The sequence below is a fragment of the Pseudovirgaria hyperparasitica genome (assembly GCF_010093815.1).
Source record: "Pseudovirgaria hyperparasitica strain CBS 121739 unplaced genomic scaffold EJ05scaffold_18, whole genome shotgun sequence".
NCBI classification, from domain to species: Eukaryota; Fungi; Ascomycota; class Dothideomycetes; order Acrospermales; family Acrospermaceae; genus Pseudovirgaria; species Pseudovirgaria hyperparasitica.
In genome coordinates this window covers 355,336-376,795 of record NW_022985566.1, presented here as the reverse complement: position 1 = coordinate 376,795, position 21,460 = coordinate 355,336, and the positions used below count along the sequence as shown (strand labels likewise).

Here is a 21,460-nt window from a genome sequence, read left to right as displayed (position 1 = left end):
TGTGAGGGGTTGAGGTTGAGATTGAGATTGAGAGTCTTGGGAGGAGGAGAGAGAAGGGAGAGAGAGAGGGAGGAGGGAGATTGAGGCATGGCACGGCATGGCATTGCATCCATATAGAAAGCAAAGTAATAGACAGTAGCAGTGTAGTGTAATCGTATTGGTATATGTTTGTCGTCAAATGCCGGAGTAGATGTGTTCAGCACACGATGTGTGTGGGTGTGTGGATGTGTGGATATGTGGATATGTAAATGTGTGGATATGTGGATGTGTAAATGTGTGGATATGTGGATGTGTAAATGTGTGAATGTGTAGCCAGCTCTGTCTTGACTTTTTGTTGATGGATGCTGTTGTGGATTATTAGATGGTTGGTAAGTTGGTTGCTCGGTGTGTGTCGTATCTTCATGACTTCATGGGCCTTGTATATCCCTCTCCTTTCCTCGTCCTGCCTTCTCCTGTGCCTTGACTCATTTCTCCCTCTCATCACCCTCCTCCTCCTCCTCCTCCTCGTCGCCATATCCCCTCCCATTCCCTTCTCACCACCCCCCAAGCACCCTCAACCAAACCACCATCCAACCCATCATCATCCCCACCACCCCAACACCCCCCATCAACCCCGCATTCCCAACACTCCTCCCTCCCGCACCCACCACCAAAATCGTCCCACACGCCCCAGCCCTCTCAGTAGGCAATCCCTCCGCCTGCCTAACCGTCAAAGTACTACAATACCCTCCCTGCACAACCACACCCCCAACGCCATCATACACGCCCGCGACCGTCGTGCGCGGCGCCTGCGCAACAGCAACCTGCACCGTCACCGTCGTCACGAGCGCCACGTCCAGCGTGCCCGTGCATGTTGCGCCGTCGGGACAGCAGCCCACTAGCCCTGCGGCGGAGGCTGGGGCGACGCATGTGTAGCCTGTTGGACAGCACCAGGAGAGGAGGTTTGAGCATGGCTGGGGGGCGGTGGCGGGGCAGATGTTGGTGTTTGCGGGCGGGTTTGTGAGGGGGTTGTTTGTGTTTGGGGTGGTGGTTGTGGTGATGGGTTGGCCGGAGGGGTCGACGATGTAGATTGCGCCGGAGAAGGGGGCGTTGTTGATTAGGGTTTGGGGGAGAGGGAGGGGGTGTGGATTGGGGTAGGGGAGGGCTTTGGCGGTTGTGTGGGGGGTGAGGGTGAGGATGAGGAGGGTGAGGAGAGTGGGTTGGAGTTGCATGGTGGTGGTTTTGGTGCGTTGCGGTTCCGGTCGGAGTGGTTGTAGAGTGTGAAGATGGATTCGTTGTTTCCAGTATGGCTTGTTACTGGTTTGGAGACATGGACGGGCGGATGGTCGGACGGTCGGTGGAGGATGAAGGTTGGAAGTCGATATGTATGGACGTAGTGTATAGCGATGCGATGCGATGAAGATGCGTGAGGGAGACAAAAGCTCTCAGGGCGACAGAGAACCGCAGACGTCAAACCTTGTACCCCAGCCTCTCTTGAGTGCTAGCTGCGTGAAAGAAGCAAACAAAAGCAGCCTCAAAAAACCGAACCTCGATAGAGGATTTGTAGGGAGAGAAATAGAGACAGAGAGAGGAGGAAAAGAGGCTTCACAGTCGTCGCATGGCGCAGATCTCGGGTTGTATCTGGCCTTGCTCTGCCTGTCCACCCACCTTTTATGTCTTTACAGCCCTTTCATCCCGGACACTTTTTACTACTACGCCTGCCCAGCCAGCTTGGCCAAATCCTCCGGTCAAGGTCAAGAGGGCGCCGCGTGACAAGCAGGTGTGTGTGTATGTCATGAGCGTTGAAAGCTGAGCGAGCGAGGATGCAGGCGGCGGCACGTACTGCGGAAGACGCGGATCCATGGACAAACCACATGGACGACGACCACATGGATGATACGTAGCTCTCAGGCCTTTTGCGACCTGACCGCTATGCACTCGGGCATCGACGGCCACGCCATCGCATAATCAGACAAACACACATGGCACGCATCATACGACAGCGGCGTAGGCTTTGAGGTTAAGAAAGTTTGCTTTTTGTCGGCACCCAACTAACCTATGTAATAACCAAGATGGAAGTTGGCAATACTGCGAGCTGTGGACTGGGGATGCTTGCGGAGGAGGGGCCGGAGAATGCGGACGAGCTGGGAGGGAGTCCGATATACGCGGTTTGCGCAAGACGGTGAGTACGAGTGTGTGTGGTTATGGCTGGGTATTCGCTTGATAGTCGGTTTGTCTGGTTGTGAAGTTGGACAAGATAGTGGTTTGATCGAGATCAAGATCAACTCTGCAGCTGCACCTGATGGAGCTGCATGACCCCAGACGCACGCGAAAGCACTGTCATAGATCCCGGTGGGTGTTGAGCCTCATGCGATAGGAATGTATATATATATATGTATGGCGATTTGAACGTGTGTGCGATCTCACGCGTGGTGTTTGAGAGGCACTTTTCCTTCATTTTGAAGGTAAGACGTGTGGAACTGTCCTGTCGTGTTAATCGTGCAGTCGCTTGGCGCTAATGCCGCGCTTTTGAGAATATAGTATGATACGTATATATTTTGACTAAGACCACACTTCTTTCGTATCAGGCAAGATGGCCGAGTGGTTAAGGCGTGCGACTCAAGATACGTCTTAGGCTTCCCAGAAGTCTTTAGTATTCGCATAGAGAAATCTGCGTGGGTTCAAGTCCCACTCTTGTCATTATATTTTCTTTTTCAGACATTGTCATATTTTATTTTTGGTGCTGCTACACACTTGAGCTCGAGTATAATCGTCCAAGACGCCCTCTCTTTTATCAGTATGTTACTCTCTACTGCACTATTTTTCAGCAAGCAACGGCAGGTAATACTCGACGCCAGAAGACTGAGAAAGCGGGGAACGGGTTGATTCAGGCAGCAAGGCCAGCAAGGCGCCAACGGTCTACCCCTCCGGCCATGCCACGAACAGCTTAAGGCATCTGCACGCCGCCACACTACTCTCCACTTACGACCAACCAGCCTCCTTCCAGCCCCTCCATTTCCTAAACATCCCCATCCAATCGACTTCTGCAAGATATAAAATGCGTTTCGGATTCAGCACCCCTGCAGTTGTCCGCTGGCCTGGCCTGGCGGACTTCCAGCACTCTTCGATGGAGGAGTTGAGTCTACTACTCTCTCTTCTTCGTTATGTTATGGCGCGCTTCATTGTCTACTACAACACTAACGACTCAATTCCCACCCACCAGGCAGCCGTGATAGAACACATAGGAAAGGACGCGCCCACCTGTCCGCGCCAACGCGTTCGACATATCCACTTGGACACTCGACATTCACACTCTGCTTGACCGACTCGACTGGCTGCGCATCTTGCAGATATATTCCATAATCTCCGGTCTTTCTTGTCCTCCTCGATCTACCTCTGGTCCTCCACTCCGCCTGTGGCCCTCCTTCCCTCCCACACGCACACATACATCCACACAAGTCACAATGAGCGAATCTCGAGACATGTACGACAGCGACATCGCGAGCCAATATGACGAGCGCACAACATTCCCAGACCTGAACAGTCCTCTCTCCGACTTCACACCAACGCGCCATCAATCTCCCTATGGAGAGCATTTGTCGTACTCGGGCTATCCGTTCGAGCCTTCGGAAACAGATCCTGATGCGTACTCGGTCGCTAGCGACTCTGCGGTCAGCGAGTCTATTGGAGGCGCATCGTTGGAAAGCACCTGGGGCCCTCTAGCTCGACACTGGTATAATCGCAATGCCGGGCTGGTCCGTCGTAGCGAGTCTCCCACAATGTCGCGTTCCATGTCACCTTCAAGGAGATCGCTACACCCAACACAAATATTACTACCGCTTTCTCGAGACCAGACTCCTCGCTCCAGTCCGGACCGTGATGACATTCCGAACGTGGGAGAGCTGAGCGTCGTAGAGGAGGAGCATGAAGGGGCAGAGGACGGGAACGATGATGGTGACGACGATGATGATAAAAAGGAGGAGGAAATTCCAGCCGTCCAGCATACGTCCGCAGGGTATTCATGTGAGTGGGCGTCTATGCCATGATGACCTTCATACTGACAGTCGCTAGTTATCCGGTTCACGATGCGCGGGGAAATACATTCTTCGATCGAGCATATCGAAAATAGCCTGTTGTGGCTCAAGTCAAGATACGATGCGGTTACCGAAGCCAAGCTGTCCAAGGCGTCCACGATACTTGTTATACTGCTAGGTTACATCGCTTTCAAGCTTCTGCTCGCCACAGCCGAGCAACCAGCCTCGCCCGATCTTGTGATGGTTGCGCAACTAAGCAAATCGTATGAGCCTTTACTCTACTACACTGAGGATGGATTCAGACAGGTCGATACCCTGCAGGAGACTAGCATCGCCGTTTGGGACCTGGGAGAAACCATCCGGCAAAGTAACATGACATCAGGTCCGATCATCTTCCGCGAGCTGGACGATCTCAGCGGCACTCTGATGGAGCTATCGCAGAATCTGAATGTGTTCTTGGGACAGGTCACTAGTGACGTGGACAGGTACGTAGATGTCTTTTTTCCTTGAAATAACACGTGACTGACCTTATACAGCATACTCTCGACCATGGACTGGGCGAAGCGGGAGCTCGCAAAGGCGTTGACACGGCCGACTACCATCTTTGATAGTGTCCACGGCATCTTTAGCCGTATCAAGCTTCTAGAGAGGGGTGGACAATCGACCAAGATTGGCGAAGTTGTGACTGAGCTCTTTGGGCAAACGACGCACCAAAGGACCATGGTCAGCTTGCACCGAACCTTCAACGAGTTCCTGAATACGATGGAGAGAAGTATCAATGACGAGCTTACTCATTGCAACAACATCATCCGGCTCTTTAACGATGTCGACGGGCAATTTATGAACCTGCAGCGTACGGTGATTCGTGAGAAGGACCAGCAAGAGCGCGAGGAAGGCGACATCCTGGGCAGTATGTGGCATCGCCTGCTCGGAAGCAACTCGGCGATTGCCAAGTTCGAGAAGAACAGAAAGCTGCTATCGAGCATCAAAGATCGCACAGTCAGGGACAAGCACATGCTCGTCAGCCACCACGGACGCCTCCTTACGCTGAAGGCGAATCTGGAGGGCTTGCGACGACGTCTATTCAGTCCGCTTGTCAGAGGCAATGCCAGCAGTTCGTTGAGCGCCGCAGAACAGATCGAGGGCCTGAATGAAATCTATGAATACGTCGACAAGATTCGCGACAATCACAAGGTTCGAATGCGCGATGAACGACGACTTTCCGGTCACAAGGAGTCCCAGAAGGTCATTGAAGGCTCGTCATGAGAGTGATGCAACACGGTTTTTTGTTAGTCGTTATACGGAGTCTTTCTACGGTATGATGGTTAATGATAGCGGAGTCCCAAATGAGCATTTCTTGGACAGGCGCGTAGACGGCAACAAGCTCGCGCAGTGTGGCGCGATAAGGAGTACTCGATTGACACCCTGCAAAGCATTTATTTTTTCTTCTTGAGGGCAGCTGTCTTTGGTATCTGTATTGGTTCGGCATTCATTCCAGGGCTGTTTGTTCAGCGAGGTTTTTCTCGCGACCGGATGACGACGGGAATGTATGTAAGAAGCCATCCATCTACCTTGAGCTACGTAGAACTAACTATTAGTGAGTGAGTGAGGTGATATTTACCTCGCCACCTTCTTTTCTCTCTTTCTCTATTACAAGAGCACACACGCAATTACTTGAACTGCGCCTTATTCCCAAGCATCTTGGGAGCGAAAGAAGGGTATTCTGCCCTGCCAAGCGTGTGCTTGGGATGTTCAGCCACACACGCCTACGTGATGCATTGATGAGGTTAGCTTGGGTAGTTAATTAGTAGCGGTCTTCTTGGCTCTGGCGGGCCAGTTCTTTTCCGCTCGCTTTTGGTAGTGGTAATTAATTAGTATAATTAGCCAGAATGTATGATGATCTTGGATGAATAGACCTAGACTTGTTCTATGATGACTCTCTTTCTTTTATAGCGCGCTATATGTCTACTACATATATATATGATGAGACTGTAGTCGATACCATCATCTACCGTCCAAGTTGCCGATGCGAGCTGTGTCGTTGTTAGTAAGCGTTAGGTGCAGGGCTCGCAACACTTCCAGTTAATGAAGAAGAAGAGAGCGAGAGTGACGCAGTCTCGCATGACATGGATGGCGTCGAAGGAGCTGTTTTGCATAGCCCAAATGCCAAGAGTCAGTACTGCACGCTGATTGGCCGGAGCTGGCATCACCGCCCAACACCACCCGTTCTGACCTCACCACCGCCAACCAGCGACTTTTGAAGCTTCAGGTTAGCAGCGTGCGACTCTTTTTGCGGCGTCTCTCTCTACTATTACCTGCATCATTCGTCGGGGCTTTTGCTTGGTACATATTCTGTCTAATTCATTCATTCATTCCTGATTCTTTGCATTCCGTTGAACATCACCCCCCCCCCTTCGCTGTGCATCAAAGCCGCTAATTACCACGTATCTTAACTAACCTGAACCCTTCTTTGTGCCCTTCCTTCATCAACCCCAAGACATCCTCCTCCCAAAGCCAAGACCCGGCCTGCACCATCATCTTCATCGGCCCTGTCCACGGTCCAAGGTACCTCCTGTTCAACATACCGTCTTTCTGCTCCTCTTATTTGTGCTTGAGCGCCGCCAGTCTTCCTCCATCTCGACTCTTTCGTCGCTCTCTCTCACAGCCAGCTATGCGTACGTCTTACCCTGTCCTTCAACCTCCCACCACCTCCAATTCGTGGTACTCTATCCATACTATCACTCTGCCAACCACTCTCACCACCCACACATTAATTCTTGTATATCCCTCATTGTTCTTTTAACGTTGTGTCTCCCTCTCTCGTAGTACGCTGCCTCATACCACCTCCCTCTTCCGCGAACCGCGCGATCCATCTTGCACCACACTTCACCACCCACGAAGAAAGCCAAGACTAATATTGCGCGCCTATCCGGCGCTGTCTAGATATCTACAAGAAAAAATCCAACAAGATTTCCCGTCGCAAGGATACAATTGACGAATCTCAGCGGCAAAGGAACATGCCTGGAAGACCGAATGGCCCGAATGGCCATGTCGATGGAGCATCCGGCGAGAGGGATCCCTTGCTACCAGGAGGCGGAAACCATTCCCATACCGATGACGGCGACAGGTGGCACCTCAAAGACGATCGCGCCTGGGTCAAGTGGCCAATGTTAATCCTCTATACCACCTGGAAGACTTTGGCAAGCAACTACGTCAACGTGCTACTGGTATTCGTGCCTCTGGGTATCATCTCTGGCGAGCTTGGTTGGAGCTCCACTGCTGTCTTCATTCTCAACTTCTTGGCCATCATCCCGTTGGCATCGCTGTTGGCCTTTGCGACGGAAGAGATATCTGTGCATGTTGGTCAAACACTTGGTGGTCTGTTGAATGCGACGTTTGGCAATGCCGTAGAGCTGATTGTAAGAGATGCGCCAATCATACTCAGGCATATAACTAATGCGTCTATCTAGGTCTCCATTGTTGCGCTGAGGAAGAATGAGGTCAGAATCGTCCAGTCTAGTATGCTCGGCAGCATCCTCTCCAACATCCTCCTCGTGCTTGGGTGCTGTTTTATTGCTGGTGGCATCGCCAAGCCAGAGCAGAAGTTCAACTCGACCGTCGCATCGACCATGTCGTCGCTTATGGCTGTCGCCTCGGCTTCGCTGATCATCCCTGCCACCTTGTACGCCGCGCTACGTGACTCCAAGGAGAGCTCCAACGACAATATCCTCCTTTTGTCTCACGGCACCTCCATCATCCTCCTCATTCTCTACGTTCTCTACCTGTACTTCCAATTGAAGAGTCACGCGCACTTGTTTGACGAGGAACAAGCGTCTGACGAGAATGGAAACGAGGAACATGCAGAAGCTCAAGTCCTAGGGCCCATTCCGGCTGGTATCGCTCTTGCGGTCATCACGATCATCACAGCAGTGTGTGCTGAATATCTCGTCGGAAGCATTGAAGGCATTGTCGCGACAGGGAAAGTGTCCAAGACCTTTATCGGTCTTGTGCTGCTGCCCATTGTTGGAAATGCAGCCGAGCACGTCACGGCCGTCGTGGTTGCGTACAAGAGCAAGATGGACTTGGCCGTGGGTGTTGCCATTGGTAGCTCCATGCAGATTGCGCTTTTCGTCACGCCATTCATGGTCATTCTCGGATGGATCATGGACATCAACATGACCCTCCACTTCCAGCTCTTCGAGACGGTCGTCTTCTTCCTCAGTGTCTTGGTCGTCAACTACCTGATTCAGGACGGCAAGAGCAACTACTTGGAGGGCGCCATGTGTCTCGGCACCTACATCATCATTGCCCTCGCCTTCTACGTCTACCCGGACGACGCTTCATCCGACCCCACCAGCCTCACTGGCGGTCACTAGAAGACCTTCTACCAACCACGTATTCCGGGAGCCGTGCGCTGGCTCGATATCTTATTGGATTGTACCAATCTGACGGCAGTAGTCACATCCAAAACCTGCGAGAACAAATACGCATAATTCGACGCCCGGCAGATGAGCATTGACTGCTCAGGCCGAGTCTTATATCCCACACCCCAGTCCAATTATTAAGGGACTCGGTTATTTTCGCTTCTACAGTTGTGTTACAGAAGATCTTTTCACATGCCCGTGGGGCATTCACGATCGCTGGTTTCGTCATGTCAAAACGGCAAAGGTGGGCGTTCAGGCTGCGTCGCCAGGACCACTCACTCACTGTTCTTTTGTCTTTTCGTGCTTGGGCGAAGCCGTTGTAGCTTCGAAAGGCGGTATCTCTTTGCGTTATTTCCCTCTGGGTTTGAAAGTACTGCACGGGCCATATCAGGTTGTGCGGTCAGGATGGTATGATGGAAGACTGAAGGCAGTTTGTTGTACATATCATGGTTTGTTTGCTTCTTCTTCCAAGTCGCGAAGAAACGTAACCGCCTGGGCGAGAAGAGGATGTCGTGGTTGAATGGAACAAAGTAAAAGGAAATATATTCTTGGGTATTCTAGCACTGCAGACCTGACGCGTGATTACAGACCTGACGCGTGATCACAAGCAAATAAAAGCAGATGGTATATGTCTTATGAGTTACTTTTGACTTTATACTCATGCTTTTGGAAGAGTAATTTAGAGCTGGGTTGTGTACACGTGATTGCGCGTTTGATCCGCGGGTCGGCGCGCGCATCCACGGATTCCGTATCGATTGCGAATTGGACTCCAACATCCATCTACCACCTCGCGCACAACAACCCACAACCAATCGCCACATACTGGTGACCACCCACCACAAACATGTCCGATCCTAGCGGCCCCGAAAGATCCCCCGACCCGCTCCGCTTCACGATCCTCGCCGGCAGCGCATCCACCTCCGGTCCGCGCCTCGGACTCCTCACTCACGATGCCCGAAACACACTCGAGACCCCGCACTACATCGCGGATACCTCACGAGGCGTCATACCACACATCACACAAGACACGTTCCGCAGGCACACAGATGTCAAGGGCGTGTACGTCGCGCTGGAAGACTGTACGCCGCCGCCAGCATAACTCAATCACCACTAATTACCACTAACACCCCTCCTAGTCGTCGAAAAAGCACCCCTCAAAACACCCCCGATATACCTCCAACCCACGACCACATCCCCCTCCTCCACCCTCCGCACCTTCACCGCCCTCCCAGACACCACCCTCTCCATCCTCGCCCCCCGCCGCCTCTCCCCCATCCCCTCCCCAAACCCAAACTCATCCTCCTCCCTCGCAATCTGCACCTCCGTAGGCTTCTCCGCCCTGTCCATAGCCACATACATCTCCGCCGCCGCCCCATCCCTCAACCCAGACATCCTCGTCGCCCCCGCCGATATCCCCCACGGCAACCCCGCGCCCAGCCTCAAGCGCCGCGTCAAAATGCTCGATCGCACCGCTTCATGGCTGACGGATCTGCAACGCGCGAAGGGGAGAGTAGGGGGCGACTATGCTGTTTTCGCGGCTGTGTTGCCGCTGCCCGTCGAGGCGCAGCGCTGGTATTTGGATTCTTTGCTCGACGCCGTCACTGACGACGGACACGGTGATGGAGAAGGGCACGCCCTCCCCGCCGGTCTCGCCATCTACGACCCCTCCGCCATCCCCGCTCTTCCGCAACCCCTCACGCACCTCCCCCGCCTCTGCCTCGCCCCCGCACACTCCCCATCCCAACTCCTCCACTCCATCGCCCTCGGCGCAGACCTCACTCTCGCCCCCTTTCTCAGCACCGCCACGGACGCCGGCATCGCGCTGACTTTCACCTTTCCTGCGCCTCGGGGGGCCTCGCCAGAATCAAAATCAGATTCAGAATCAGATTCACAACAACAACAAGCAGAGAAACACCCCCTCGGCACATCCCTCTGGAACCCCACCGCACACGCCCTCTCCACCGCCCCGCTGCAGGCCGGTTGCGCGTGTTATACCTGTGCGCGCCATCATCGCGCATATGTGCATCATTTGCTTGCTGCCGGGGAGATGTTGGCTTGGACGCTGGTGCAGGTGCATAATTTGGCTTGTTTGGAGGGGTTTTTTCGCGGGGTGAGGGGGGTTTTGGGGGGGGAGGGAGAGGGGGGGATTGTGGATGGTGGGGAGGGAGAGGGGGGTATGGAGGGAAGGGTTAAGGGGAGGTTTGAGGAGGAGAGGGCGAGGTTCGAGGACTGGTATGAGGTGGAGATGCCGGTTAGTGAGGGGGTGAGGCCGCGCGGGAGGGGGTATATGGGGTTGGGTCTGGGGAGTGCGGATGGTGGGGGGAGGGGGAGGGGGAAGGGGAAATTGAATGGGGGTGGGAAGTGGAAGGGGGGAGGCTTGGGGATGGGGATGGGAATGGGAAAGGGGGGAATGCGGAGGTTGTAGAGATGCGTTGAGATGCTTGCTTGCTTGCTTGCTTGCCTACTTGCCTACTTCCTACATGCATGCATGCGTATACCAGAACCAGGCCATCTCATCCATCCAGCCATCCAGCCAGCCAGTCAGCCACGCAGGCCTGAATTCCTCATCTCCCTCCCTACCCATCCATATCTACCCATCGACCTATCTAGTCTTGACCTTTTTCGTCTGCGGTGCCTGCACTTCAGCACCACCACCTCCATCACCACCACCACCATCACCACCACCAACACCACCTGCACCACCACCACCAGCCCCAACAGGCCACCGCCTCGCACACCGCGCCTCGTCCGCAGCCGTCCACTCGCGCGGCAGGACCGCGAAGAGAAGGTATGAAGTGTGCGTCTTGAGCTCTGTCTCCGTGCGGTGGACGAGGCGGCCTTCTTTCCATAGTTTGCGGTCGGTGGTGGTGGTGTTGCCTGTGATATCTGCTGCTGCTGCGTCGTCGTCGTTGGGGCTAGCTTCATCTTCGTGGTTGTCGACGTCACGCGTGCCTTTCTTCTTCTCTCCCTTTCCATTTTCCTTCCCATTCCCACCCTCCTTCATCTTCTTCCCCTCCCCATTCTTCCCCTTCCCAGTCCCCTTCCCAGCAGCCCCCTTCCCCCCCGCCGCCCGATGCGCCTGATGCCGCGCCTCAAGCACCCGCATCCGGCCGAGCGCCTCATGCACAGTCGCGGGACTGGCATTACTCCCACGCAGGCCCTCCTCAGCGAGGCCGACGCGCTCGCGGCGGACGTCGATGCGGCGATGGGCGAGTTCGAGCATGTCGATGTCTGTCCAGCCGTGGGCGCGCAGGGCGGCGGCGGTTTTGGTGACTTGTTCGATGCAGGGGGAGAAGGTGCAGATGCGGGTTGTTGAGAGGGGGTTTAGGGGGGAGGGGGTGCTGGATGTGGAGGTGCGGGTGAGGTGTTTGAGGGCGAGCCAGGGGGCGGGGAGGTCGAGGAAGATTGCGTCGGCTTTGGGGGTGGTTGTTGTGGTTGTGTTGTTGTCGGGTGGGGGGAGGCAGAAGCCGTCTTGGTAGACGTCGCGGTGTGTGACGCGGATTATGGAGTCGAGGCCGTGGTCTTTGATTTCTTCGCGGAGTTTGGTTGCGCGTGGTTCGTGGTACTCAAAGCTGTATACTTTGCCTGGTTTCTTCTTCTTCGTTGGCGGTTTCGTCGTGCTGTCCTTCGCGCCCTGTGTTGTGTCTTCGCTCGGCTCTTGTGATTCCCATGGATAGCCATTGAAGACTGCGCGCGCTGCGGCGTGGGAGAACGACCCGCTGCCCGCACCGGCCTCGATCAGCGTATCGCCAGGTCGCACGCGCAGTCGTTGTAGTACGTAGCTGTAGTCTGGCGTGTACACTACCTGTGTGCGATGCGGTAGGCTCAGCGTCCATGCTTCGGGCGTTGGAGGCAGTAGGTGCGCGAACCCCGTACTCGCTACCACGGCCGCCTTTACATCCTCCCCGTCTGCGTCCTGTGTGCTCTCTCTTCCAGCCCCAGCACCAGCACCGCGCTTACGCTTCTTCCCGTGGTTGCTGTTGTTGCAGCTGCTCTTGTCTCTGTTGCCGCGGCTGCCCGTGTCGACTTTCGACGCGCGCACCTGTGTGCCCCATGGGATATGCAGCAGCGTGGAGTGTGGAAATGAGCCGAAGCGTGTGTTCGTCACGATGCCCTCGGCGTAGTCGCTTGTGGCGGACGGCGTGGATGTGCTCAGGATCGTGGGCACGAGGAGGTCGCGTTTGAGGTGGATTATGCCGAGGGTCGAGGGCGTGGACGAGGGGCCTGGGTCGAGGAAGGGTGAGGGCTCGTGAGGCGGCATTGTGGGTGTTTGGGTTGGTGATGTGGTGGTGGTGTTGGTGGTTGAGAGGTTGTGTTCTGGTAGAGGAAAAATATCGAGAGGAGCTGTATGGGATGGGGAGCTCGTGGAGGGTCTGTGCGTAGGGCTGGGAGTAGCGGGGGATAAATCCGCACTGCATGTGTTCGTGTGTATAGTATTGAGAGTGAGTGAATTCTGGTCTGTTTGTTCTCTGACGCTGTATATCTACTCCCTATTTGCGACCTTGTTCTGTTGTCCCCAAGTGTCGTCCGTCCTGAAGCCTGCTGATGCGCTTTCTCTCATTCACTCTCCGCGCTGCAGCTTTCCGACCGACTCATTCTCCAGTTGACTCATTCGCCAGGCCCGCTCTGATAAAACGTCGAATCTTCCCCAGTCTGCCTTTCCACACTCCTCTCCCTCCGATCCGCACCATGGCGACCACTCGTCAGCAGCCCGTGTGGCAAGACCCAAAGACGCAGTCCAAAGCAGAGACGCTGCCGGCGCTCAAAGTGTACAATTCCCTGACGCGCAGCAAGACGCCCTTCACGCCTCTCGATCCCGCAGGCAAGGCCGTGACATGGTATGCTTGCGGGCCGACGGTATACGATGACGCCCATCTAGGACATGCACGCAACTATGTCTCTACCGATATCATTCGGCGGATCATGCGGGACTACTTCAAATTCGACATGAAGTTCGTCATGAACATTACAGACGTGGATGATAAGATTATTCTCAGGGGCCGGCAGCAGCACTTGTTTGGGGAGTTTGTGGAAAAGCACAAGGAGATTGACGAGGAGGTGCTCGACACCACGACAAAGGCGTACGCCGCATATATCAAGAAGAACTTGAAGGAGCTGCCGGAGGGAGTCGACCCGCAACACTTCCCTGCAGAGTCGATGCGTGTATATCAGAAAGTGCTGTTTGGTGGTGCTCTGGAAGGAGATGGGCCGGCTGGGGACAAGGAGGCGAAGGTCAAGATGCACATCAAGACTGCTACATCGGCGGCAGAGGTGTTGAGCAGCGCATCGGACACGTCAAAGAAGATTAAGCCGGCAGAGTTCTATGCCAGGGCGGAGGATGTGCTACTGCCATATCTAGATAGTCTGTACGGCGCCGCGCTCGACACAAGCGACCACAGCATCTTCACGAAGCTAACGAAGAAGTTCGAGGACCGCTTCATGGAAGACGTTCGGGCATTGAACTGCCTGGATCCAGATGTGCTCACACGCGTGACCGAATACGGTCCTCAGATAGTAGATTTCGTGCAGAAGATTGAGAAGAACAGCTTCGGCTATGCGACCTCAGACGGCTCGGTGTACTTTGACATTGACGCCTTCGAGAAGGCCGGAAATAACTACTCTCGCCTGGAACCGTGGAATCGCGGAAACCAGGAACTACAGGCGGACGGCGAAGGTTCTCTGACGAACAAGACATCGGAGAAGCGATCAGATGCCGATTTCGCGCTTTGGAAGTCCTCGAAGCCGGGCGAGCCGTACTGGCCTAGTCCATGGGGTCAAGGGCGGCCCGGGTGGCATATTGAGTGCTCAGCTATGGCGTCGGATGTACTAGGCCCGAAGATTGACATTCACAGTGGCGGTATCGACCTCGCCTTCCCTCACCACGACAATGAGCTCGCTCAGAGCGAGGCGTTCTGGGCGAATCAAGAAACTGGACATGGGCATGATCATGGTGATGGTACGCATCAATGGGTCAATTACTTTCTGCATATGGGCCATCTGTCCATCTCTGGCTCGAAGATGAGCAAGAGTCTGAAGAACTTTACGACAATCCGAGAGGCGCTGCAGCGAGGCGAGTGGACGCCTCGCGGCCTACGGATTGTCTTTCTACTAGGTAATTCCAACTTATCACGTTGTTACTGTTTGCAAGGCTGACTCACTTAGGCGGCTGGCACGACGGTGTTGAGATTACCCCTGAGCTCGTCAAGGCTGGCGAGTCGTGGGAGGACAAGGTGCAGAACTTCTTCTTGAAAGCACAAGACCTCCAAAGAAACCCCAAGACGAGCACGCCGAACGCGGACGCCGACTCTGCGCTCGCTGAGGCCTTGAGCTCAGCGCAGTCGGCACTGGATGTTGCGCTTTGCGATTCTTTCGATACCCCAGCTGCCATGCGCACCATCTCTCAGCTCATCACACAGTACAATGCCAGAGAGAAAGAGATGCTGTCGCCAGAGACTGTGCTGAGTGCAGCTCGATGGATCACCAACATAGTGACCGTGTTTGGTCTTAACGGATCTGCTCGTGTGGATGCTGCCAACGCCATTGGCTGGGCAGGTGCTGACATTCCAGACGTCGCCAAGCAGTTCATCTACCCAGCCGCCAAACTCCGCGACGAGATTAGACGGCGAGCAATTGCTGGTCAGATCTCGAGCGAGGAAGTAGAGAGGCTTGCGTCAGAGGACGTTGCGGCGAAACATCAGGAGATGAACGCAGTCCCGTATGCAGAAGTTCTTAGCCAGTTCCAAGAAGACGTCAGGGCCCTTGGCTCCAAAAGCGCTCCGTCTAAGGACTATCTCGCGCTTTGCGACAAGCTCCGAGACGTTCAACTCTGGGATCTTGGCATATACCTCGAAGATCGTGAGGGAGGGCAGCCTGCAATGGTTCGCCCTGTAGACCAGCAACTGGTCGCCGAGCGAGCTGACAAGGAAGCGCGCGAGCAGGCGAAGAAGGACGCCAAGGCCAAGCGCGAGAAGGAGGAGGCAGAGAAGGCAGCTAAGAAGCTGGAGCAAGCAAAGCTGAGCCATCTGGACATGTACAAAACAAAAGAATACTCAGCATGGGACGACGAGGGCCTGCCCACAAAAGACGCCAAGGGCGATGAGATCCCGAAGAATAAGACAAAGAAGCTGAAGAAGGAGTGGGAGAAGCAGAAGAAACTGCATGAAGAGTGGAAGGCCAGGTCTACTTCATGAGATTGATCTCATATCTAGTCGAAAAAGTGCTTTGGTAGCGGATGCATTGACGGAGTTTGACATGATACCAAAGGTGTATGTGGTGACAGGTTCGTATATCATCACTAAGCGAGTCACCCAATCTGTACAAGACCTCTTACTGCCGTACCAGTGATGTAGTGGTGCATTGTGTTGTTCCATGTTTTGTCACCGCAACTGCCCGGCGTCACGTGGAACTGCGCTCTGAACTCGCGCTCTGAATCACTTTCCATATATATAAACACCCGTTTTCACTCGCCCTGGTGAATGACCGACCCCTATCGATCACGTTTCTCTCCTCCTTCCGGTACAATGTCACTTGAGACTCCCAAAACGTATCACTCCATTCGACTGGAGTCGCGGCCGCCTGGTTGGAAACACGGCAGCCACTTCGATCCTCCTCTCTCTCACCTGCCTTCCACCTACACTGCGCCCAACACTATTCAAATGCCATCCAAGGCCACTGCTGACATGTATCCTCTTGACTCTACGTTCGACTTGACGTCTGTCGATCAGATCGCAACTCTGAAGGTCTCTCAAGAAGATTGGGACAAATCCATCCTCAGCATCCCCCCTGCGGAGCCAAGATATCTCTCCAGAGTCCCAATCATGCAGTCGACCTCCATTGACGGCCTCGAACACTTCCCTCCGAACCTCGCCGCCCATCTCCTATGTTTCCGCGCTGACCCCAAGAACCACGCCCTCGAAGCAACAGACTTCTACTTCCAAACCACAATATCCTCCGACCTCACCTCCAACACCGTACGCCCAATGGGATTCCAAATGAGCCTCAAAGCTCTGCGCTCCCAGTTCTGGGCCGACCACCGCCCAATCCCGCTCTCCAAGAAAGACTCGTGGACCAACCAAGACTCCGACATCGCCGCGGGCACCTCCATGTACGTCGAATGGTGCGCTTACACCAAACACATTACCTGCATTCAGCGCGAATGGTGCCTCGATCCCACGCCCATCACGCAAGAAAACTACGCCTGGGTACAGCTGGCCCTTTGGCTCCAGAAGGGCTGGCATCGGATCGTGTACACCCTCAGCGACGAGGCGAAGCAGCTCATTGCCCAGCACGTATACGCTCGGAAACATGGCGGTGTGCTGAAGCCCGAGGAGGGCAACTTGTTGGAGTTTATGAACGCAGGTGTTTTCGGCCCGTCGATGGCGTCGGATAAGCAGGCTGTCGCTGCGAGCAGCTCGAAGGATTTCGCAGACCAGGTCGCCAAACGCACGCCCGTCACGCTCGATCCGACGAAGATGCAGCTGCATCAGCATCAGCATCAGCATCAGCATCAGCACAAGACCCAGACCCAGCACGGAAAATCCAACATAGCCCTGAACAGAGCCCGAGCACAATCCGCAGCAGACATGCACAAGCTCTGGGCCTCCCGAGGCATCGTCCCCCTCCAGCCATCCCAGCCCCTCCATCCATACATCCAACTCATCCAAAACACCGCGTCTCAAAACAAGAAAGAGGAGGCAATCACACAAGCAGCAAGGCCATCGCAACCCCCGATCCCTCCCCCCGACGCCATGGACATATGCCCCCTCCCTTCCTCGAGCGTCGGTGGATCCGCAGATAAGGAGAATGAGGGCCCGTTCCGGAAGGGCGCGAACGCGGGTGAGACGCTGATGGATTCGCCGCTGCGCCTTTATCCGGCGCCGCCGCCGCTGCCGCCGCGATGAGGGGTTTGGGGGGGCTAAGGGGTGGTCATATGCTGATTACTGGGAATGTGCATCAGTGGTGGGTATTTGCTGATTACTGGGAATTTAAATGCATGCTGTGTATGTTGTATTGTAATATGAGATGGTACGATACGATAGAGAGTGTTGTAATACCAGCACATTTCGCACATGGAATGTGAGCTTCGAAACGCGCTTTTGAGACTCTGATGTGATGGTATGCTGTGTGGAGGTGTGGACTTCGTATCTTTGTCGACGCTTTCTGAGACGTGTGCTTCTGGTTCTCTTGCTGGGTCTGCATTAAAGGGGCATCCATGGCGTGCTACTCATGCTGTCGACTTATCGTCATGCCAGTCACATGGAGCGCGCAAGACGTATGGTCATGCAGTCATATGAAGCACTGCAACGGGATCTGGCAGTGTGTGAATAGAGGGGAGTATGATGAATTCGGATGTTAGAGGGATGATGTATGTGTGTGGGAGATTTGTAGACTGGAACGGCAGGAGGGAAATTGGCAGGGTAATGAAGGGTCGACTGGGACACGTTGAATGTAAGTCAAGGCTCATACTTATATGAATCATAGTAATAAGATTCAATAGTATATAAAGTAGAGTATACTGAGTTTGGATATCAAGGGAGAAAATGTAATAGGAGTTTACGGACTAGAACGGTGGTAGGAAGGTTAGAAGAGGGATTACTTCAAAGTAAAATAGGGGTCAGTTGGAACTGGTTAAAAGGCAGTTCGAGGCTTATAAATTCATATATGTTTGAGTGTTTGGCATAGTATGTGATCCCATATCTTGCTAGCTGTACATGGAAACACAATGGAACGGTCTGCCTGAGTGAAGACTAGGAGAGGATATCGAGAAGGATTGGGATGGGGTTCTTGCAATACCGAAGCTAAGGCAGTAAAGTGCAAGGACAGATGGATGTGAGATATCTAGTGAGATTGAGCGATGTCGCAATGAAGAAGCAGACCCGGGCGATGTGAAAATGTAGTTGCGGTGTGAGTCAGAAACCATGTACCTTACTAAAAATGCGGACAAGAAGACAAAAGAAGTGAGTCCGCTCAAGGCTTGCATTCCTTCAAGAACGCCACAGCGTTGTCCAGATCGCTGCTAGCAACACCGAGCACATCCCGAACGGCCTGTCGGAGCTTGATCGTTTCAGGGTCGTTGTCGTCGTCCTTTTCGAATATGAATTGCAAATCCTGGTATATATCAGCATATAAAGACTCTATCTTGGTCTTCATCGTCTCCTCGGCTGTTTGCACAGCTGCCTGGAGTGCGGGCTGTAGTCTTTTGGTGCATATGTGGTGGTAGAGTGTATTGTGCGAGCAGATCCTGCTTGTGAGAATCTCACAACGGACTTGGTGCTTGTTCTTTGCCTTCACCTCCTTTACGACTACTTTTGCACCCTTTGGAGACTTCTTGACCCCTGGAGTTGCATAGGCGTTTTGGCATTCCTCATAGATCGGGTTGATGAATTCCGTGAAGTAGGAGTCCGCACTGGAGAGGAAGGTTCTCTGCTCAATTGTCTCCAGGGAGTGGCGCAGCACGTTGAGTGTGCTATCAATCATGTTGTGGATACCTGCTTCTCGCTGCTCGGTGTTGTACAGGAAACGCGCGAGAGATTCTTTCATGACGGTGGACGGGTGATTTCGGATTTGCTGGATCATTCCATCATATCCGATGAGGATCTGTGAGAGCGTGGAGCCAAGGAAGTCCGAGCCGTCAAGGCAAGCCGATTCCAAAGTATCAAACTGTGTCTCCAGTACCTTCTTGATGGGTTCCTGGAGGTAGACATTCCAGTCCTTCTGATCGCCATCGAGCTTCCAAGCTCCCCAGTGGCGACACCAGGCTGCATGGGTGGGCGCCTTCAATTTAGCCCACGTATCCAAGAGAGCTTGCGCACACGCCCGCATAGCGCTGTCTTCAGTCTTCATCACTTTACATAGGCCCGAGACCTCATTCTCTCGTAGCAACTTGAACCGGTCATGGAGCTCTGCCAACGACTTTTCTTTGCTTTCTTTGACGAGAACTTCCAGTCTCTCTTGCTTCTTGATCTTCGAAAGGGACGATGAGAGCTCGCATGTCCTTATCAAATTGCCCAACACAAAGCATTGATGATTTAGTGCCTCAAATTTGCCAGCAGACGCGATCCCGTACAGGAATTTGCGAAGAGCTGGCACGCCGGTTCCTGTTGGAGTTAATTTGACGGGCGAATTGCGTTCCCATAATGCCTTCAGGTATTCCGCGTATATGCGATTAGAAACCGGAAATACCAAAAGATCCTGCCCATTTGCCAATCTTGCATACTTTGCAATCAGCTCTGATACCACCCTGTCGTTTCGGATCGTGATCTGATACTCCTCTTTACTACATGAATGATAAGTACTCTATCCGAGATGCTGGTCATTGGCACACACACCTCAATTTGGCCTTCGCTATTTGTGATCTGATTTGTCAGTGAAATTCTCACCTAGCCCAGGAAATGATTCACTTACTGGACTTTCTTGAGTCGATCTTTGTGTAGTTTGAGTTCCCGCCGGTGAAGCTTGCCTGGCTGTAAAGATGTGAGCATCTCTGTATGCTTGTCTGTTAGATACTGAATCTGGATGTCGGCTAGCTTTAGCTCAACCACTTGGTCGTCATTCAGCTTCATATCGAATGCGAAGTTTGTTCCTGCGCAGAAATCATCCGTGGCAGTGGGAACACACATCACACCCCTTTTCGTTCGCGACAAATGGTGATGTGCTGTAATGAGATATCTCTGAACTTCCTCATCATCCACAATGCGGTCTATTTTGCCAACGACTATAAGTTTGTCGCATTTGCCCAGGTACGCTTTTGTTGCATTCGTCCGCGTCATGTTGATATCAGATAGACCTGAAGGATTTCCGTTAGTAGTCGACTACGTCTTGCGCATCCCGTTGACCTGGCGTACCTGGGAGGTCGACAATGATCATACCCTCTTGTAGAATCTTTGAATCAAATGATACCCTGTACAGTTAGCCCAGACTACGACACGGACTACAGGAGCTTTCTATGTACCTTACTACGTGAACGAACGGCCAGTACTTCCCAGCCTGGTCTTTGCACTCACATGAACGGCCGTAAGCAATCAAAGACTGGAGTTGATTGGCCAGGTTTTCAGAATCGGATGCATAGAGACTCCTGGGATTTTTGTCTGACATCAACTGCTGGTAAATAGAAGATACCCATTCCGTGATGATTTTCCGCAGCGCTTGGTCGTCGCCAGACTTTTGTGACTTGAGAAACACCTTGGCGGATTTTTCCGTAGCGAATTCCGCGTGATGACCAAACACTGTAAGCAGAGAGTTCAATGCGGTGCTACCCAGCTTGTCCTTTTCAAATCCCTGATCATCACCGCCTTTGTCTTGATCTGAGGCCTTATTCTCCTTCGAATCGAGGTACTGGTACGCGTTCCGCGCCCATCCTTTGACCATCTTGGTGCCCTCAGACTTTGTGAGGTATTCAACCTCCGCTTGAAATGCCTGCACTTGATTGTGGCGCAATGGATGATACTCGATGGGGAATGGGGTGCATGCTCCACCACTCGACCCCTGGACAATGTTAGCTGGATAATCATGGCTTTTAACATACACGCACTATCATAGCGACTTCTTTCCCTAGAATCGAGTTGATAAGCGACGATTTACCTATGACGAGTCAGCAAGAGGATGCACGAGAGAGTGAAGTCCTGAGTACCAGCGCCACTGCGACCAAGCAAGCCAATACGTCGGCTACTGGGAAAGATGATCTTTGAGTCATCCAAGACTCTCTTCGTGAGCAATGAGCCTTCCTCGCCGTCAGGGCTACTGCTCTTGATGGCATTCAGGAAGTGTTCCGGTACTTTGTTCAGACTTTCCATCGCTTTTGCAAAGCTTGGATGGTAGTTTGGCGCCTGCGGGAGTTCTACTCTGTCTGGTACGTAACTTGCATTGCACTCATCGTCAGAGTCGTCTGATTCGAGATCTCCGTCGTTGTTCCCTGTACTTTCAATGTCTATCTGGCACCCTACAGAACTTAGCACTTGCTTGAAGAACCTCCACTGTTAAATACCTTTCCGCTTCAGGCTGTTGTTCTGATCAGGGTTCATTGTG

The 21,460-nt window shown here is 53.4% G+C and overlaps 9 protein-coding genes and 1 non-coding gene across 10 annotated transcripts; 7 read left to right on the top strand and 3 right to left on the bottom strand.

Moving 5' to 3' along the window:
* Positions 1-263: 263 nt before the first annotated feature.
* Positions 264-1,303, bottom strand: EJ05DRAFT_160890 (uncharacterized protein). The gene is made up of 3 exons (XM_033739410.1): positions 699-1,303; positions 398-476; positions 264-346 (listed from the first exon to the last, which is right to left on the bottom strand). The coding sequence occupies exons 1-2, from the start codon at positions 1,209-1,211 to the stop codon at positions 465-467; spliced, it is 525 nt and encodes a 174-aa protein (XP_033596408.1). The 5' UTR covers positions 1,212-1,303; the 3' UTR covers positions 264-346; positions 398-464.
* Positions 1,304-1,932, top strand: EJ05DRAFT_160854 (uncharacterized protein). Its single transcript, XM_033739409.1, has one exon. The coding sequence runs from the start codon at positions 1,396-1,398 to the stop codon at positions 1,750-1,752; it is 357 nt and encodes a 118-aa protein (XP_033596407.1). The 5' UTR covers positions 1,304-1,395; the 3' UTR covers positions 1,753-1,932.
* A 634-nt stretch (positions 1,933-2,566) lies between these two features.
* EJ05DRAFT_t71 lies at positions 2,567-2,679 on the top strand. Its single transcript has one exon. It is a non-coding gene; the product is annotated as a tRNA-Leu (tRNA).
* Positions 2,680-2,988: 309 nt separating this feature from the next.
* On the top strand, positions 2,989-5,697 carry EJ05DRAFT_479974 (uncharacterized protein). The gene is made up of 3 exons (XM_033744781.1): positions 2,989-4,002; positions 4,051-4,498; positions 4,550-5,697. The coding sequence occupies exons 1-3, from the start codon at positions 3,444-3,446 to the stop codon at positions 5,277-5,279; spliced, it is 1,737 nt and encodes a 578-aa protein (XP_033596406.1). The 5' UTR covers positions 2,989-3,443; the 3' UTR covers positions 5,280-5,697.
* Positions 5,698-7,180: 1,483 nt separating this feature from the next.
* On the top strand, positions 7,181-8,389 carry EJ05DRAFT_444220 (Calcium/proton exchanger; the record flags this gene model as incomplete). Its single annotated transcript, XM_033742115.1, has 2 exons — positions 7,181-7,432; positions 7,484-8,389. The coding sequence occupies 2 exons, from the start codon at positions 7,181-7,183 to the stop codon at positions 8,387-8,389; spliced, it is 1,158 nt and encodes a 385-aa protein (XP_033596405.1).
* Positions 8,390-9,219: 830 nt separating this feature from the next.
* Positions 9,220-10,862, top strand: EJ05DRAFT_514442 (tRNA-guanine transglycosylase; the record flags this gene model as incomplete). The annotated part of the gene is made up of 2 exons (XM_033748529.1): positions 9,220-9,516; positions 9,574-10,862. Exons 1-2 carry the CDS (start codon positions 9,282-9,284, stop codon positions 10,860-10,862), a joined length of 1,524 nt encoding a protein of 507 aa, XP_033596404.1. The 5' UTR covers positions 9,220-9,281.
* A 94-nt stretch (positions 10,863-10,956) lies between these two features.
* Positions 10,957-12,811, bottom strand: EJ05DRAFT_160761 (tRNA methyltransferase complex GCD14 subunit). The gene has a single exon (XM_033739407.1). The coding sequence runs from the start codon at positions 12,696-12,698 to the stop codon at positions 11,040-11,042; it is 1,659 nt and encodes a 552-aa protein (XP_033596403.1). The 5' UTR covers positions 12,699-12,811; the 3' UTR covers positions 10,957-11,039.
* Positions 12,812-13,126: 315 nt separating this feature from the next.
* Positions 13,127-15,627, top strand: EJ05DRAFT_489664 (cysteinyl-tRNA synthetase; the record flags this gene model as incomplete). The annotated part of the gene is made up of 2 exons (XM_033745805.1): positions 13,127-14,549; positions 14,600-15,627. The coding sequence occupies 2 exons, from the start codon at positions 13,127-13,129 to the stop codon at positions 15,625-15,627; spliced, it is 2,451 nt and encodes an 816-aa protein (XP_033596402.1).
* Positions 15,628-15,769: 142 nt separating this feature from the next.
* EJ05DRAFT_160753 (uncharacterized protein) lies at positions 15,770-17,373 on the top strand. The gene has a single exon (XM_033739406.1). It carries the CDS (start codon positions 15,913-15,915, stop codon positions 17,335-17,337), a length of 1,425 nt encoding a protein of 474 aa, XP_033596401.1. The 5' UTR covers positions 15,770-15,912; the 3' UTR covers positions 17,338-17,373.
* Positions 17,374-18,026: 653 nt separating this feature from the next.
* Positions 18,027-21,428, bottom strand: EJ05DRAFT_160774 (uncharacterized protein). The gene is made up of 7 exons (XM_033739408.1): positions 21,066-21,428; positions 20,967-21,016; positions 20,388-20,920; positions 20,305-20,336; positions 19,841-20,222; positions 19,765-19,791; positions 18,027-19,712 (listed from the first exon to the last, which is right to left on the bottom strand). Exons 1-7 carry the CDS (start codon positions 21,226-21,228, stop codon positions 18,404-18,406), a joined length of 2,496 nt encoding a protein of 831 aa, XP_033596400.1. The 5' UTR covers positions 21,229-21,428; the 3' UTR covers positions 18,027-18,403.
* Between the last annotated feature and the right edge of the window lie 32 nt (positions 21,429-21,460).